The sequence below is a fragment of the Malurus melanocephalus genome, unplaced genomic scaffold (assembly GCF_030028575.1).
Source record: "Malurus melanocephalus ecotype Western Australia unplaced genomic scaffold, MMel_1.1 scaffold_598, whole genome shotgun sequence".
In the NCBI taxonomy this organism is placed as follows: Eukaryota; Metazoa; Chordata; class Aves; order Passeriformes; family Maluridae; genus Malurus; species Malurus melanocephalus.
The window spans coordinates 209,691-226,598 of NW_026623830.1; the positions used below are offsets into that span (position 1 = coordinate 209,691).

Genomic DNA, 16,908 nt, shown 5'->3' on the forward strand with positions numbered 1-16,908 from the left:
TAGCTCTCAGAAGTTGCAATGTGCTTTCTTCCCCTGCYTTTGTCTGCCTCTTTTGCAGCCGCTGAGCGGGACCAGGCAGAAGCTAGTCACCATCTGGCTCAACTCTGATTTGCCAAAGGAGTTGCTATGTGGTTTATTTGAAGTTATGACAGAATGCTGACTTTGGGCTCAGTAACTTAGAAATTTCATTTATGCAAACTTCTGCTTCTTTGAACAGCACAACGAGTTCTGYGGGTGATATGTTAAAGAAGACATAGACCATATGCCAGACATCTGGGGGGAAAAGGCTAAATATGTCAGACAGTGCATTATGTCATGCTCACAAGGGAGAAGTGAGAAGAGTGGTTTCCAAAATACGATCTGCAGTTTGGAAAATGATTCTCACAGCGTCACAAATGGACTGTACCGCACACTTGGTTGATGTCTTTACTTCACACTGAAAACATTTCCTCCTGAGCTTCTGCAGTGCCTCTCCAAGCCATTTTTTCTTTTGGTGGGATAAAGGCATTGAAGAGGAGCTGACTTGGTGAAAATTTCAATTTGAGTTTGTGTTAGAAAGCTTTTAGTAATGGCAGGCAACAGTTAATGACACATCTGCTTGCTTTCTTCAAGCTTTGACATTGATGGAGTAACTGGACTTCAGATGAATCACGAAGCTGACATTCCAAACCTGTTCATATTTATTACTTTGTAATTTTGTTTACATCTGGTTTAAATTAGGACAGAAATGTATAGAATAGTGAAATTATCCTTATGCTTAGAGATGTTAATTTTAATGCTAGCAACAGGTTTGTTTAAACAAACAATTGCTGTGATCTTTGACTAAATGTGTTCTATGTATATAATTGACCCTTCTCCCAGTCTTCAGTTAGAAATCAGTCCTGTTTGGGAATTTTCAGTAGTGGTTTTAACYGGTTTGACCTTTTTCAAAGACATTTTTGTTAGGAAGGTTTTCTGTGGCCAGATGAAGCTTCCACTCATGTAAGGTCAGTCTTCTCTGCAGCATCTTAGGGGTCAGGAGAATAATTTTGGGACTGTGAGTGACAGCTTTGCCGTGTGTGACTCAGGGACTGTCTTTGCACTGGGATTCTTGGTTTGCAAGTTGTGACACATAGTCTAGGGACAGCCTGGGGGAAGTTCATTGGTTTTTCGGCTGCTTGCTCCTTTAGAGGATGAAATATTCATTGGGACAAAGTGAAAAAATAGTTTTTTTGCTGCTAGGGCATTCTGTGAAATGTTGGATGCACAAGCAAGCGTTAGCCTTTACTTGTTTTTTGAACTCTTTCTAAAACATATTAATTATACAAGATGCTGAGATATACTCACTTCATGATTAAAAAAAMCCAAACAAACTAGGTATTTAGAGTGTTTAGCTACAGAGTAAGAAGAAAGCAAAGGCATGACTTAAATATGGATAGAACAATACCCAAACAGATGGTTGCATTCTCTTAAATGCTGCCATCAATCAAAGGGGGAAGTTTTTTAAATTTCTAAGTTGTAAATTCAACCCAGAAGTTTTTTCACCTTGGTGGCAATAGATTATTTGTATAGGAGAAAGCCAAAACCATATGGAATAAATGGTTTACCATTTTCTTACCATCAGTAAGAAATGAATTCTAAATTGSAATTCAAGGAAAAGAAAGAAAATAAGTAATATTAAGACAAGAAAMAAATAAACCTGCTATAATGGAGGAGATTAGGTTAAAAATGTCATATACAATTCCAATGACACAGAATCAAGAAATAGGTGGAAAATAAGAAAGTCATGTGTCTTAAAAGTCCATCACGTCAGCTTCAGCTGTGCTCGGGGATTGTTTTCTCTGTGTATGTGATGCTGCTTCTCATCTCCAGATGTGCTCTTTCSTTGTCCAGTCCTATTCCTTTGATTTCGTGGTTGGAAATGTGTTGTATATTCTTTCTTCTGTCCCAGGGGAAGATGGTGAAGAAATAGCCTGCACTCAGAATGGCCAGATGTACCTGAACAGGGATATTTGGAAGCCCTCACCATGCCAAATCTGTGTCTGTGACAACGGAGCTATTCTTTGCGATGAAATCCAGTGTCAAGATCTGCTGGAGTGTGAGAACCCCCAGGTGCCCCCGGGAGAGTGCTGTCCTGTGTGTCCCCATACATCACGGGATTTCGACCCCACCATCGGTAAGAGCCTTTCCTAGTTTGGAAGGACAGACAGCCCAAAGAGCTAGGAAGCTCATGATATTGAAGTTTCTGATGGTGAAATTTTAGATCTGAAAATAGTAGATATTTGACAGTTATCTTCCTTCTTGGGTTGCACCACAGCTGACTCTGGAAAGTTTGCTTTGAATTATGAGTCTGCTGTAAGCACAAATGGCTTTACAGMTAAAAGGTTTGTCTGAATTCCATTTTGATATTTTGAGGAGGTCAAATTCTGGCTTGTTTTTGTGGTTMATCTGAAACTGAAAAATAAATATATATGATAAACATATAAAGATAAATATATTGAATACACAACTGTATATAATAARTTAATTCTTCAAAATACTCAGTTTAGGGATCCTCTAATAGATGGGTAAATGTAAACAGTGTAAAGTATTTCCCCAAAGTGAATGTCTCATGGATCCTTTCATGAGACTTAAAAATAAAACAACCATGAAGTATTATTGACTCCCTGTTTGCATCCTTTGTGTTTTATACCTTAATGATGATGTCTTTTCCAGTCCGGTTCTTCCTGGAGAGACTTGCAKAAAGGAATCCCCTTTCAATTTTCTTGAAATAAAATTTCTTACCTTGGAATTAAAACTACACAAACCTGTATATTGAATTATTAGAACTACATTCATTATATAATAATTAATTTCTTCAGGAGATATAATTGCTGTTGGTCAGCTTAATATCAAACAGAGAAGTGATAAAGACCAAAGCAGGGAYTTGAGTAATTGAGCAATGGAGGAAGATGTGGTGAGCATTAATAAATAGATAGTGCATCCTGCTGTGTTTTGGGAGGCATTATGCCAGTACCAACAGGGTACACCCAGCAAATATCAAAGCAGTATGGTCACGTTCCAAAATTCTGAAATTATTTGAGGTATTTAGAAAATATTTCTCTGAAGAATTTTTGTGGGTGTGAGTGTGGCTCTGAATGGAGACACATCATAGTGCAGGTGTTTTTTAGACCAGGAAAGAAAAAAATCCCTCTGTCAGCTCTGTCTCTTGAAAAACGCCATGTACTATGTTGTGGGTCCATCATCAATGTTACATTGAAGTCAGTAATAAAGCTTCCCTTGAATGCTCTGTCAATCATTAGAGCAGCATCTGACAATCCCCCACAAGATACTCTGCTTTCCCGAAGTGTCTTTTATCATTCTGTGCAATGATGAAAAAGGCTGAGAATCAGGGGACATTTTTGCAAACTGTTCCATTTCCTCACACCAGAACAAAGGAGTATGTGTGTCCCTGGGAACTCCCCAGCCCCCTGTAGGCAATGCTCCATCCCCTCTGCATCCAGGATCAGGGATTGCTTTACCTGCAACACCTTTGCTCRACTCTTACTGTGTTCTGTCTATCAGAGTAAAAACATTAATTTCTTATCTTTTCTTCTTTTATCCTTTTTCATAGGTAGAGGAAGAAAGGTAAGATTTCCTTTACTTTTTTTTTGTAATATATTACAACTGTTAAAAGACTTGTGATATGCTTCAAGGAGATACTTTAAAAAGATATACATAAGCTCATAAGCAGATGCATTTCTAGGTCCGTGAATTTGAAAATACATATTTTAAGTTAATATCTTGTATAAATGGAACCCGAATGCTGCTCCAGGCTCTGTATTTCRTATGAATCAAATCATCCAGTAACAGAACTCTGATATATTTTCCAGCACTTTTTAGCAGAAAAGTTTAATTTTTTTTTAGTTTGATTCTTCTTTCAGTGTGTTTTACAGCTAGAGAATAACGTTAATTTATGGCCTTCATTTTATCAGTGTACATAGTCACAAAAATAATATGGATTATTTGTCACAGGTTCTTTAATTTAGTCTTGTTTTATCCTTAGAAAATCATTAGTTTTTATCACAGTCACAGAGTGAATTGATGAATCTAGTACTGTTAATTGTACTTCACTTCTTTTCTGCCATCTGATGGGTTTGTATCTTTTTCCTACAGGGACAAAAAGGAGAACCTGGAATAGTGCCACCTGTAAGTAAATATTTTCTTCATCCATCAGCACACCCTAGAAGTGTAAATATTAATGCTTTAAAGGAGAATTGCAGGGATGAAGTAAATACAACAGAACTGTACAGCCTAGGAATGAAAGAAATGGAACTAAGTATGCTGTTTCACATATGTAACATTGCAAATTGCACTTAGTTGCAATATGGATAAAGTTCTTCTGCCATAATCTTAATTTTAATGGTTCTATTTTTGTGGAAGTATGATGGTCAATAGTATCTAGAAAGTAGTGAAATAAAATTTTGCTATCTATTTATTTCATTCTAGTGTGAAGACAAACATATTAAAATAATAAGCTAAGCCTAAATCATTGTAATTCACTTGTTTTTTTAGAGTAACAGATACTTTTGCTCACATTGCCAATAAAAATACTCCAAACTGGGAAAAGATAATCGGTGGAAATTAAATTTACTTTTTCCCTCCCCCCCTTTCCCTAAAAAGCCTTTTAACTTGCTTGGTACTTCAGTGTCATRACTTGCTATATGCTTTGCAATAACTCATTTTCTGTAGGGCAGTCATGACAAATACAGYCATGATGTGTGGTAACTTCAATTTCTCTTCCCTGCTCTAGGTTTCAGGGATACGAGGCCGCCCGGGACCAGCTGTGAGTACTTTTTGATCTTCTGGTGCTGTGATGAGGCATCTGCCAGTTGCTACCATTTCTGGTTTGTGTTGTGAGGGTGATGTGGAGGAGGATTCTTCTGTGCCTTGGTGGGCATTGTCTGCAGAGCTGCTGGGTTTGAAGAGGCAGGGAGGACATGGGATCCTGAGATTTTTACCAGGGAGGACATGGGATCCTGAGGTTTTTACCAATCTCAGGTCAGCCTGAGAATGAATATGGAGTGAATAAATGTGTGCTTGTGGCGTGTCTGAGGCCCTTTGTGCCAGGTGGATGCTGGGGGATTCCACTCCAGCAGGGACCAAGCAGGAGTAGGAGGAGCTGCAGGATGGTCTGTGCTGGGGCTGGGCAGAGAGTAGTCCTGGACTAGCAGGGAGGGTCTCTCAAACATGTACATCTCTGCATGAAAAGCTTCCAGCATTCACAAAACCTGTGGATTAACCTGTGGAGCACATGAGAGATGAAACCATTTTGTAGATCCCTGAATCCTGGTTCTATTCCCTTCAGGCAATGTACACTGGAGAAAAAGTATTGTATACTTGGTGTTTATAGCTATTTYCTTCATGGTGATGTAAGAAAAAACCCACAAATAAATTTTCAAATAGGCATTGAATTTTATCTTTTCAGAGATTTTTTTAACCATTAGGTAGTTTAAAAGAGCCTTACTATTTCTGGTCTTTCTTTTAGGGACCTCCAGGCTCACAAGGTCCACGAGGAGAACGAGGACCAAAGGGAAGACCTGTAAGTTATTAAATATCTCAGAAATAAAGTACCTGAACCAACCTCAAAAGATTAGATGGCTTTAAACTGTCTGTGTCTTCTAGGCTTACCAAAACTCATATTTTCCAGGAATCACGTAACAAACAGGAAAACATTTCTCTTTCATTGTTCCTGGGGTAGCTGGAAACCTGAATATTTTGAGGGAATTGACAGAGGTTTAGCAGTAATTCCACTAAAAACCATWCTTTCTCAAAAAACATTCTCAGACAGAACTGGAACACCATGTTCCCTTGATTAGAACTCTGTGCCTGTTTGCAGGTGGCAACTGCAGCAGAAGCAGTGGGTGCTGTGTGGCTCAGAGCGCTTCAGAAAACACAAAAAGCTCAGAATTTAGCAGGAGTTAATATGTGACTACATTTGTTGGTATGCTGGTGAATAATGTGACCAGGATTGCTCAGTGGAAATAAAGACTTCATAAGGGAATTTCGGTGTCTGCATGTGGAGAACCACAGAAAGGCCAAAAAGGAGTGCTGAAAATACCCAAGATGACATGTTCCTTTTGAAAAAGCTAGGTCAAAGAACAGAAGCTGCTAAAAGCAGATTTTAGAGTTAAATCATTGTAATTTCAATGTGGATATTTTCTATCCCTCGGGAGAGAGCAAGCCAATACTGAGGTTAGGCATAGGCCTAAACCAGCATCTCATCCTTTTTCCAGTGTGTGCCTGCTGTCTGTAGATGGTAATGACATTTTTMAAGCAGTGGAGTAAGTGTGTAGCCTCTTGGAGATGGTTGCCAAGCCACTGCTGCTCTTCAGATCTCTGTGAGACATTTGTCTGAAGAACGAGTATCAAAAAGCTCAATAGAACTCTGGGAGTAATTGGGAAATCTTTTCAATTAGACTGTGTCTGCAGTGCTATMGTAATGGGCAGTATTGTCAATGAGACACTAAATCAATTCTGGCTTCCTGCCATGCATCCCTTGTGTCTCTACAGAGTGGTAGCTACAAGCAGTTACAACACCAAAAAGCTGTAAATGGCTTTGAGTCCTTTTGACACAGGTTATTATTCTGCTTTGAAGGAAGAAAAAGGGATTGAGAAGCAGTCAGCTCCTTAGCAAATGTTACAGAAGTCAGAGGTGTGTGCATGCCAGAGTGTAGGTCTGTGACCAAACAAACACTGCTAGAGCAGGGGTTTTATTTCTACTTGTAGAAAAGAAACATTAGCTCATACCTACAGTTTATATTATGAAAACCACTCATGGAGCAGATAACCTTGCACAGACTGCCTTTATAAAATTAATCTGGGTAAATACATTACTGGGGATGTTACTAACACACTAACACACTAAGCCATTTCCAAGCTATTTATTTACTTCCTCAGATGATTTTTTGTTGTTCCCTAAAGTCACGTTCCTCCTGGCTAGTGAGCAGAAGGAACTCAAACTTGCTGTGGATCTCCACCTTTTACAAAAGCAGGACCTTTGGTTGTAAAATGGAGTCAGGAATATTAGCATATTTTTAACRTTTTTTAGGTTCTTTGCTAGTGTAACAATGAGAGACATCCAGGGAATGGTATGTCTGCATTTTCAAAATGCAGCTAGAGAGGGGGAGTTTCGGAGTATGATGACATTTTAGTTGTTTACAAATGATCTGTTGAAGATGGAAAATAAACTTGGACATCCTCAGAACCATTCATATGTTTTTCTTTCCGTGTGGATTTACACTTGATTTTACTTGCAGTAGCMGTTTAAATAGACAGAAGTTTGGGAGTGTTCTACCATGAGCTGCATTTTCCTTTTATTTTATTACAAGCAAAAGCTTTAATTGTTTCCTGACCAGCGTCAGCAATGGGCCAGAAAGAGAAAATTTTGTGTTTAAACGGTGCCACCTCGTGGCATTTATGAGAATGTTTCTCCTTTTTCCTTTTTCCTTGTTTCTTTTCTCCTTTTTATTTATTTTTTTTTTTAATTTTTTTTTTTTTTTTTTTTTTTTTTTTTTTTTTTTTTTTTTTTTTTTTTTTTTTTTTTGAACTGGGTTTTTTTTTTTTTTCCTATACATATAAACATATAATTACTGTAAAATAAATAATATTATGATTCACATTTTACTAAAAGATCACTAAACTGGTTATATACCACTGGTCAGTTGCTGCATATAAATACAACCATGCATTTTGGTGACTTTTTGGTTTTGAGGTATGCGGTTTCATTTGTACTCTTGAAGAAGTTTGAGTTTTAGTGACTAAAAAGAAGATCCTTTTCTAAAAATAAATGAAATAAGGGTCTTTTTTTTTTTTTTGTATTAGATTTTGTTAAGGTATCATTTGGGTATTGAAAATCAGCAATGCAACACAAAAGCTTGCTAAATTCTTTATAGGCAACTGTGGTTTTGTGGTTTTGTGTGTTTTTTTTTTTTTTTTTTTTTTTTTTCCCTAATGCTTAGCTTTATTTTCTTTGTGTTTTGAGAACAAACAAATGAGGTATCTGATTCTTTTCCTCCTTGGGACAGTAAGCACTTTCAGGTTTGGCAGCATGCACTTGCATTTATAATGGACACATTAAAGAACACAGTTTTGTGCTAGAACCTTCTGCTTCCATCCAGCATGCACAAACCTCCTCATTTGTTCCGAATACCATCTATTCACTACTCCTTTTGTGAACCATACTRGTTCAAACCATACCAGTTCAGATATAAATTCCACAGAAATATGTTGCAGACAGAGTCCTCACCTCATGGAAATACAAACAATCTGTCTGATTATTAATTGTGGTTGAACAGATGACTCACTGAGCCAGGCTTCTAAAGTTTTTTTGTTTAAGGATCCTTAAAATGGAAGAGCTCATTATATAGTCYAAAACTTTTCTGTGCCTTGGTTAAGCATTTTATTCTAATGAAAAAAAAAAGGAGCAATAACAAGCACTTTAAAGTCTATATTTATGATCGAGGCATGTCTTTATTGGCCCCATTACTACTCATTTTGTTCCACTAATGTTTTACTAGATGCCTCCATATTTAAATTTAGTTCTTACACAAGTTAAGATGAAAGCAATTTAGAAATCAAAAGTGGAGATCAAAATGAGAGGCACAGGAGGGGCTCCTAACCTAGTCTGTAAATACTAGCTAGAGGTGACTTCAACACCAGTTATCCTGCACTTCTGGCATTGTTGACTGTGTTGAGAATGCAACAGTGGTATGAACTGGCTAAACCATGATGTCATGTAGGCTGTAAAAATCCAGCATTACTCTGGATTTACTAAGCCTCTGTGGGCATTTACACTTATCTGACCTGTACACATTTTAGAAGTAAATCCAGTTTATTTATATTATATGAGAGGCCAGAGAGTTTTTCAGGAATAATGTACTCTAGTATGGAATGAGAGGAAGCTTGGGCTTCACAGCTGGTGATAGAAATTGCTGCAGTTCATTCTGTGTTKGATTCATGGTTAATTTTAGTTGGTGCTTTGGATCTGAAGGAGGAAATGGACCTTGAGGGATGCTGTTTAAGATCTTTCTGTAGAAATACAGATTTACCCTAATGAGGCAGGTATTTGCCAGTTACAGTGATTTCATGAATACCTCTGCACATTATTGGCATTCCTMATTTTCTTTGTAGGGTCCTCGTGGTCCTCAAGGGATTGATGGGGAACCTGGTATCCCTGGCCAGCCTGGTGACCCTGGTCCTCCAGGGCATCCCACTCACCCAGGACCAGATGGAGTAAGCAGGGTAAGTTTTACACGTGCTCCAGCCAAAATTGAAGAGATGGACCAGATCCACATGATAGAAAYAGTAACTTCCCTTTGTTTCAGTGCCCATGGAACCCTGTGGCCACAGTTCCTCTCTCCCAGTCACAAGGGCCAGCAGCCGGTGGCAGTGCATATTCTGCCAAAAATTGGTGCAGGTAGAATGTGAGAAACAGTGGAAAGGACACAGTTTCATAGTGGATTTTAGCACCTACAAAAGCCAAAATACCATAATCTCAAAGCACCACCACCATTACTTCTACCAGCCTCAACCATTACTTCTACCAGGTCTCAACAATAGTACAGGGAAAGCTAGCACACCAAATCAGGAATATAGGAAAGAGAAAAGATGAATTATAAATTACTAATGAGAGAAACTAAAATGTGTTTGATCATGCTTCTGATTGGAATTATTCAGACCAACACTGAGAAGATTAAGTGAAAAATCATTTGTGAAAGCAATGCTAACTAGCCATAGATACAGACAAGGTATTCTGCAAGACTTCTTTTTCTCCCCCTTCCATTGGGCACTAATTATAGTTGATAATTAAATACATATTTGAATTTAACAAGTGTATTCAGTTACATGTTTATTAATGTTTTGACACCTGTTTGGATTTTCTCATTGTTTCTGAGATATTACTGAAAACAATAGACTTACAGTGACAAAAATCTGCARTATTCGTGTCAGGCCCATGGTTTGCAACTTTGGGCAACATTCCATGAYTTAACCACATTTCCAAATAGTCCTGAATCCAGCAGGCTCAGCCCAAGTAAATACCTTTAGCACACAGGAATCTCTTAGAATCACAGAAGCACCATATTGGGTGTTAGGCCATTATCCTACATAGAATTCCACAGAAAATATGGAAGAAAGGCATGGCTGGAAATGTAAGAAAATTTTTTGTTTGTATTCCTGTCTCTGATGTCAGGCAATTTCCAGTCTTTGGCAGATGTGTTTGGGGTCTAATCTGCTAAGGAACTAACTTTAAATACTAAAGATTTGAATCCATCTTTGAGCTGTTGCTCATTGTCAGCCCCTGTAAACTCTGGCCTGYCATGAGTGAGGATCTGACTCTGAARGAAGCAAAATAAAACTGTTGATTTCAGCTATGTGCTTGCAGAAGAAAAAGGGCACTGAAGTTTCTCCCTGCTCTGAGTTACGGGTCTCTGTGAATTTATACAAACAGCAATGGCCTTTAGCTTTGCTGGGTAAGGGCAACATGCATAAAAATTCTGATTTGCAATCATAAAATCAGCTACACTTCCATTTATCTCTAAGACAGTTCTGAACTCAAAGTATGACAAGCGAAAATCAAAGGAAGGCTTAGAAGACATGAAGGAATATGTCAGGTTGATTTAGATTTGAAGGCAGTGAAAAAATGTAATTAATTTAAAGGGAGCCTTTCCTCTTTTTAGGTCATTTTACAATTTGTTTGATATTGAAGTGGAAATAGTCAGAATAGTAAGCAGATAGTATAACGTATTCACCTGGTCTTTGAAGCTTTAAACACCTCAAATTGAAGCTTTAAACACAGGAAAGATGAATTTTGTTTCAGTGATTGAAATAAGAATTTAGTTGTTAACATGGCAAAACCAAGGTAAGTAATGAAGGTGTGATTACATGGATTTTTGCCTTATAAACCATCACWATGATTTACAGCTAAAATCACCACCTTATTTTTCAGCCCTTTTCAGCTCAGATGGCAGGACTGGATGAGAAGTCTGGACTTGGCAGTCAGATGGGACTGATGCCTGGGGCAGTGGTAAGACCCCATTAGCTCTGTACTGTAAGAGAGGCTGGAAGTGGAGTGGGTGTACAAAAAMCCAAAAGGGAATTTATCCTCTTCATCTTCCTATGCTTCTGTAAGCTGGATGTATTGTATTAGAGTTTTGCACAGTACCTGGGGAAAAAAGTGAAAAAAATGTTTTCTGTTAAATGGCACCTCTTCTTCTCCCACCTYTATCTTTCTCTACTTTTGAAATATAGCAGCTACTAACAGTAAGGCACATGGCAGAGTAACTGAAAATTGTCAGGTATAACACAAAGCAGAATAAACAAATATGTAGCTTCTTTTCACATGGTGGTATCAAATCAGGGACTTTTTGTAGTAATTATTTTTTTTTTTTTTACCAAAACCAGCAGTTAACTGAAATCTGTGCTTTGTTATTTCAAGACAGACTTTCAGTTTCTCCCATGGGTGCAGTTTTTCATTGGCATCCCTCACTGTTTCAATATACCCTTTACTTTGGGTGCTATACCCTTTATTTTAAGTGCATTGGGGACTTAATTGCAACACTGACATTTTCTACTGTCTGTGAAAGTTGTTTCACCACTCTGTTTTCTCTGCTGGAACTGTTGGGATTGTTTCTTGATATTACCTCTCTTCACATTTGGTATTGTGAAAATACTGTTACCCTCTTTGCCGATACTTTTAATATCCATTCTGAAGGAATCTATCTTTTCATGATTGTTCTGTCCATGAATCTGCCCTTCTGAATCTTGTCGAATTTCCCACTAGTAACCTTCAAAATCAGTTCCAATAGCATATGAAAGGTTCTAAAGCTAATTTGATATTTTTCTTTAGGACTAACTTTTGYAGTGATTTCTTCAAAGAACTTTCCAATGAATGTCTCTTCAGTGAATTTGCCTTCTGAACATACAATGCTTTGTTCCACAAATTTGTCCTCCTTTATTGCTTTCATTGTTTTGCTTTATCCTTTCACTCTGTCTCAAGGTATTGCATCTCTTGTACTGCCTCTTTTGTCATTCTCAAATATGATTAATTTTGAAGTCAGTTGGCACTCACTGTATGTGGCACTCATTATGTGATGTGACATCCTTTTTCCTTCCCTTGTAAACTGAGTAACTGACAGCTGAAACATTGTTTTGTTTCTCATGCTCATTGGATTTTTTTAAATGGCCCATTGCTAATTCTTCTACATTTGCTTTGTAAAAATGTAGTAAAAATGAAAGAATTTTAAAAGACATTATTCTTGAGCCTCTGTCACAAAACAAATAGTTGTCTGTTACAGATATTTTTGTATTTCTGGAAGAAAGAGAATTACTTTCAAACAAGATAATTTTTATTTCATGTTACAACTTACAATTAAACTTGAGATTCTTCCTGAAAATCCCGTGACACTTTCTAAAGGACAATCTGAATTTTGTGTAACAAACCACAGTGATTTGGAAGCTCTTTTGTTGGTTTGTATGAGATGTCCTTAAACATGTCCTTTCATTGCTGCTTCTCAGCTCTTGACTGAGAACAAGAGGATTAATTTATTTTGTCATCAATTCCATAATGAGATTCATCTGAGYAATGTGATTCCCTTCAAGTCAACGCTATTCCCCCCAGCTCTTATTTTGTTCCCACTTTTTTTTTTCATGCAGCTGTTCAGACAGTTTGGTTATTCTGATTCCAGAGTCTGCAAGATTGCAGAAAGCAGCCAAGTCCATATTTTCAGCTCCTAATGAAATTACACTCCTGTGGCTTATGGACTTTGAAGATTTAATTCTACATGCATTTGTATTTGATAATTCCAGTTTCCTAAGTGAAAACCTTTCAGAGGTTCAGGAGACTGTAGACACTGTCTTGGTCACTACCAGGCCATTTTGCTCTTTGTAGTGTGAATGTTACTTGGGAAAGGTTGTTTTCCTTGTGGTTAACAAGTTATGTGTTCGACAGGGTCCAGTGGGTCCAAGAGGTCCTCAAGGTCTCCAAGGAAAACAAGTGAGTGTTTCACCTCAGGGGAGTTCCTTGGCCAGAGATGAAGGCAGAGCTCCCAGTGCCCGGGGTTTGTGCATCTCTGGGGCAGAGTCCATCCTCAGTGACTTGTGGCTGAATGCGCCTTCATCCAGAAGGGAATTTAAACAAGGGCTCTGCTCCAGATGGGATCTACATGAAGGAATTAGCTCAAAAAAAACTGGTTTTACAAGGTTTTMACCCAACWTTTTTTTTTMATGAGTGAACAGCAATAAAAATGGRGACTGTTCTGGTTTTGGTATTGGCATGGTGTTAAGTTTCCAGTGGGGTTTGTGTATGGCATGAGATTTATCTATAGCTCGAGGGTTTTTAGTATCCAACTTTCAGTCATATGGAAATGTGAACTGGTTCTGAATTAGAATCCAGACACTCCCATGGGCTGTGGTTTTCCTGGTCATGGATTTTAATTTATATCTTTATAATTCCTTTTGGAATTTGTAACTGTATTAATCTTTGCTTAATTTTAGGGTGGTGCTGGCCCCGCAGGCCCACCTGGTGAACCTGGGGATCCAGGTCCTATGGTAAGACCAATAAATGCAAACACTTCTACAACAGAATTACAAATACGCTATACCTTCTCATTTCAGAATAGAATTTTTGTCATATTATTTCAGCYGAAACTATTAAGTAATTTCAGTGAAGAGTTGTGGTGTTCAAAGCATGTTGTCCTGGGTCAGTGAATTTGAATTGCTTTGAATGTGAATAGCAATGATTATATTATAAACAATCATTATTACTTTTCCAGCATAGGCCTGAGGACAGTTAAACATTGGTAAAACCATACCTGATGGTTAACTTTGACAAAGGATGATGAGATTTTTTTTTTTTTTTGATGAAACAATATGATGCAAAAGTTAAAGCAAGAAAAGTTGAAGCAGCAAAAACTGTGATTTTTTTAATGTTTCGGGTTTTTTTCTGAAGAATCTGTCTTATATTTTCATATAATATAATRCAGGTTTTTTAGGGTCAGGATGGTTAAAAAGAGCATTAAAAAATAAAGCAAGAGTGCTTAGGCATAAAATCTTCCTTTTTCTGCATCTGTTTTTGTACAACCAGACTTTGCAATGGAGCAAGTAGATATTTTAGTGATGGCTAAACTGACTTCTCAACAAATACATTTATTTCTTAGGGGCCAGTTGGTTCTCGTGGGCCAGAGGGACCTCCAGGCAAACCTGGTGAAGATGTAAGTTTGTTATTCTTTGTATCTTGTTTTATTTTTAATAAAACAAACATTGGCATCTGTGAGACAGTGACTAAGCAGCAGATGTGCCTRCTCTAACTACTATTGTCTACTTACTTTGCTTTGTAATTTGTAATTTGCTTTGTAATTTAATCCTCATTAAATCCAGTGTCACAACTGTGAATCTTGGCAGCCATTTCCCAACCCCTCCTTTCTTTTCCTTACATGTCATCATCATCATACCTAAAGTCTAAGCAGCAACTCTTTGCTATTTCTTGCCTCAGTAAGTTCTTAACTGAGGTAATCTTTCTTGAAATTAAAATAATAATAAAGCACAGTTAGAGGGGGTGAATTGGAGACATGGCCTGTTTTTTGGGATTGCATGTTGGGTTGGAAGAGCTGTAATGGCAGCATACATGTGTGTCTGGACAAGATTTAAGTATTTAATTTCTTAATAAAATTGAAAATTGATTATATTCATAACTGTATTACTTTATCCATGTATGCACACATATAAATSTAAACTGTATGTTTTGTACATCTTACATAAGTGTAAATGTACTTGCACAACAGTAGCCTAAGACCTTACTGGTAGGTCTATGTTATTTGTTTGCAAATCACACTAAATCCATCTGAACTGTGATTTATAACTTGGAAATTAGCTAGAAAACTGCAGATACCATATTGGCTGTGACTCTGGAGGGCTTTGACTAATCTTCAGAATATACTTGTTTGGTTCAGGCTGACCATATTGTCCTTCCTGTTTCACTACACAGAAAATAGTCACTGTCCTAGAAAGAAATTATACACATGTTAAAACATTTAAACAGAAGAAGAGCCACAAGCTACAATGCAGTCAGTTCTAGATTGCTGTGGGACATAATAGTGATTTAATAGTCTACATGAAGATGACAGAAGGCTGCCTCATCCATTTCCATCAGGAGAACCAGGTGGCAGCACCATTTCCTCATGGCTGGGTTGCATTGTGGGCTCAGCTTCAGTTTTCCCCATTCTTGATTAAAAACCTTCCATAAGTTAATGTGTCTAAATGCATATTTGCTTGTCGTGTGTGCAGTTGATTTCTGTCAGTGACATTGTTACAGCAAAGAGAGGTTGTATAATCCTGCTGTGAATGTTCTCATTTGTAGGAGTGGAAGAATGATGATACAAGTTGATTTTCATGTTTCCTATCTTAATGTGTTCCTTTTTTTTTTTTTTTTTTTTTTTTTTTTTTTCTTTCCTTAGGGTGAACCTGGTAGACCAGGACAATCTGGTGAGCCTGGATTCCCAGGATCTCCAGTAAGAACAAGATAATTTGCATTTTAACAAAATAATGACATGTCATTATGTGATACTGGTTCCTTATTGCATCATCCTGTTGTGACTCATCAGTATTGCTTTTAAAAATGAGCTTCACAATTCAATTTCTGAGGTATTTAGCTCACTCTCAGGCTTCAGATCAGTGTTTSCTGTACGGTTGTAATCTGGGAGGATAACTGCTGTTATCTGTGATTTCAGTTCTAAAGTCCTGTGACTAATATTCTGACACAAGGAACCTGGATCCCTTCCATTATCCTTTCTAGAAAACTTTCTAGGAAGTTAAGTGGGAGAGAATTTGATGTAATTGCTAAAAGTGCTTTAATAGCACTTGTTTACCATGTTTTCTACTGACATATTCTGGAAGAACAAGTAAAGTTTGCAGTTCTGAATTCCTGTTTTATTTGAAATGATTACTCTGACTTTTGATCTCAGTTTAATTAATCTTTCTCCATATTAAGCTCAACCCTTGACCTGCAGCTCATCTTATTTCATTACTTCTGTTGAAATTGGAGGTTTGATCACACACCAATATAAATTATAAAGCTTTTAATGTGAAAATGTGTATAATACTAACTTCAAGGCTGTATCATCTGTGACCTGCTCAAATGCAGTGCCTCACTATGATGAAGGTGAAAGAGTGTTAACAATATTAATATTATTGCTGCTGCCCTTGTCCCTGTTAGCATTATTATTGCTGGGTTTATCTGCAGAATCAGGATTGTATTTTTTTTTTTTTCTTTTTCCTACCTAGGGCCCTCGAGGTTTTCCTGGTGCTCCTGGTCTCCCAGGTCTCAAGGGTCACCGGGTAAGAGACAAGGTTTTGTGTCTGTGTGYAGATGGTACTTGCAGGCAGTTTCAGAATCAGTGCAGAATTTGCCTGCAGTACAGCCAAGRCAGCTGCAGCAGAATTCCTGGCATTTGAGAGAAAGAGGGCCTTGAATAGTCAGAGCTATTCCCCTTTAAACTGACCTCTGTATTACATTCTCCATTGCTTTCTTCACTCTATTTCAAATGTTCTGGGAATCTGGAAGGAGCTTGTGTGAGCCCTGCCAAGCTTCAGGAGGCGCAAACCTGACAGTTCTCTCACTCTSTTGGCAAGTCTTGCATTAGGGTGGGGAACTTGAGAGGTGGATATGTTTGCAACATGGAGTGATTACAAATTACCAAGTTTTCTGGCCAGAATTGTACTTCAGGGAGGAATAAATAGGTTTCCTATGGCTCAGAGCCTTCTCCTTGTTGTTTTAGGATTTTTTTAAAAAACTTTCTTGTTTTAAAAAGGAAACCAAATCCAAGGAAATGTACCTAGTACAAATGGTTTCCATTTAGGAAATGTTTAAAAACTTTATTCCATCTGTTTTTTTTT

General features: G+C 37.6%; 1 protein-coding gene across 2 annotated transcripts in view; it reads left to right on the forward strand.

Annotated features, from left to right (window-relative positions):
- Positions 1–16,908, forward strand: part of COL5A2 (collagen type V alpha 2 chain) — a 94,043-nt gene that overhangs the window by 46,533 nt on the left and 30,602 nt on the right. For both annotated transcript variants that reach the window (XM_057382994.1, XM_057382995.1), the window contains exons 2-13: positions 1,931–2,155; positions 3,593–3,606; positions 4,135–4,167; positions 4,772–4,804; positions 5,507–5,560; positions 9,151–9,261; positions 10,967–11,044; positions 12,968–13,012; positions 13,513–13,566; positions 14,175–14,228; positions 15,471–15,524; positions 16,297–16,350. In XM_057382994.1, coding sequence (XP_057238977.1) covers positions 1,931–2,155; positions 3,593–3,606; positions 4,135–4,167; positions 4,772–4,804; positions 5,507–5,560; positions 9,151–9,261; positions 10,967–11,044; positions 12,968–13,012; positions 13,513–13,566; positions 14,175–14,228; positions 15,471–15,524; positions 16,297–16,350 — 809 coding nt within the window. The remainder of the gene's footprint in view (positions 1–1,930; positions 2,156–3,592; positions 3,607–4,134; positions 4,168–4,771; positions 4,805–5,506; positions 5,561–9,150; positions 9,262–10,966; positions 11,045–12,967; positions 13,013–13,512; positions 13,567–14,174; positions 14,229–15,470; positions 15,525–16,296; positions 16,351–16,908) is intronic.